This window comes from Octopus bimaculoides, chromosome 27 (assembly GCF_001194135.2).
Source record: "Octopus bimaculoides isolate UCB-OBI-ISO-001 chromosome 27, ASM119413v2, whole genome shotgun sequence".
Taxonomy (NCBI): Eukaryota; Metazoa; Mollusca; class Cephalopoda; order Octopoda; family Octopodidae; genus Octopus; species Octopus bimaculoides.
In genome coordinates this window covers 9570892-9572364 of record NC_069007.1, presented here as the reverse complement: position 1 = coordinate 9572364, position 1473 = coordinate 9570892, and the positions used below count along the sequence as shown (strand labels likewise).

The window sequence follows — 1473 nt, the reverse complement described above, 5'->3', positions numbered from 1 at the left end:
GTTAGGGCAGCAAACTCGTGGTCATAGGATCGCGGTTTCGATTCCCAGACCGGGCGTTGTGAGTGTTTACTGTGCGAAAACACCTAAAAGCTCCACGAGGCTCTGGCAGGGGATGGTGGCGAACCCTGTTGTACTCTTTGGCCACAACTTTCTCTCACTCTTTACTTCCTGTTTCTGTTGTGCCTGTAATTCAAAGGGTCAGCCTTGTCACACTGTGTCATGCTGAATATCCCCCGAGAACTATGTTAAGGGTACACGTATCTGTGGAGTACTCAGCCACTTGCACGTTAATTTCACGAGCAGGCTGTTCCATTGATCGGATCAACTGGAACCCTTCGACATCGTAAGCGACGGAGTGCCAACAACAACAACAATGTTTGTAACATCTGTATTAAGGCCCGTTTGTCCAAACACGGACTTGCTGGTCCTGATGGTATTTACTAATTGAAGAGATTGACTGCTTTTGTAAACAAGTGGTAACCGGAATGTTTATATGAAAATAGGGTGTTTAATAATGTACAGGGTGTATAATAAGGTGTATAACAACAGCGATACTTACCATCAATGCAACTTTCTTTTGCACCACATAGTCCTTCCCCCACCATGCATCCTGGAGAGAAAAAAAGAGAAAAAGAAACAATGAGAGATGCTGGTCAGTAAGAGAGAGAGAGAGAGAGAGAGAGAGAGAAAGAGAGAGATGTTACAGAGCCATGGCTTACAATTCTTCTCACCATATGCATACATAGTGTACACATACACACACACACACACACACACACACAAATACATATGCATGTTTGTGTCTATGTGTGGGTGTGTGTATGCGTTTGTATCGATGTGTTTATGTACACTCTTTTACTTGTTACAGTCATTTGACTGTGGCCATGCTGGAGCACCGCCTTTAGTCGAGCAAATCAACCCCAGGACTTATTCTTTGTAAGCCTAGTACTTATTCTATCGGTCTCTTTTGCCGAACCGCTAAGTTACGGGCACGTAATAACACCAGCATCAGTTGTCAAGCGATGCTGGGGGAACAAACACAGACACACAAACAAACATACACACACACACACACACACACACGTGTGTATATATATAGGCACATAAAATACACCATTTCAAGAGTGGCCGTTGCCAGTACTGCCTGACTGGCCTTCGTGCCAGTGGCACGTAAAAGCACCCACTACACTCTCGGAATGGTTGGCGTTAGGAAGGGCATCCAGCTGTAGAAACTCTGCCAAATCAGATTGGAGCCTGGTGTATCCACCTGGTCCACCAGTCCTCAGTCAAATCGTCCCACCCATGCTAGCATGGAAAGCGGACGTTAAACGATGATGATGATGATGATGATGATATATATATACATATATACGACGGGCTTCTTTCAGTTTCCGTCTACCAAATCCACTTACAAGGCTTTGGTCGGCCCAAGGCTATGGCAGAAGACACTTGCCCAAAATGTCACACAGTGGG

General features: G+C 45.3%; 1 protein-coding gene across 1 annotated transcript in view; it reads right to left on the bottom strand.

The window, feature by feature from the left end:
* Positions 1-1473, bottom strand: part of LOC106869832 (uncharacterized) — a 121208-nt gene that overhangs the window by 73332 nt on the left and 46403 nt on the right. The window contains exon 2 of the mRNA XM_052977249.1: positions 560-610. Coding sequence (XP_052833209.1) covers positions 560-610 — 51 coding nt within the window. The remainder of the gene's footprint in view (positions 1-559; positions 611-1473) is intronic.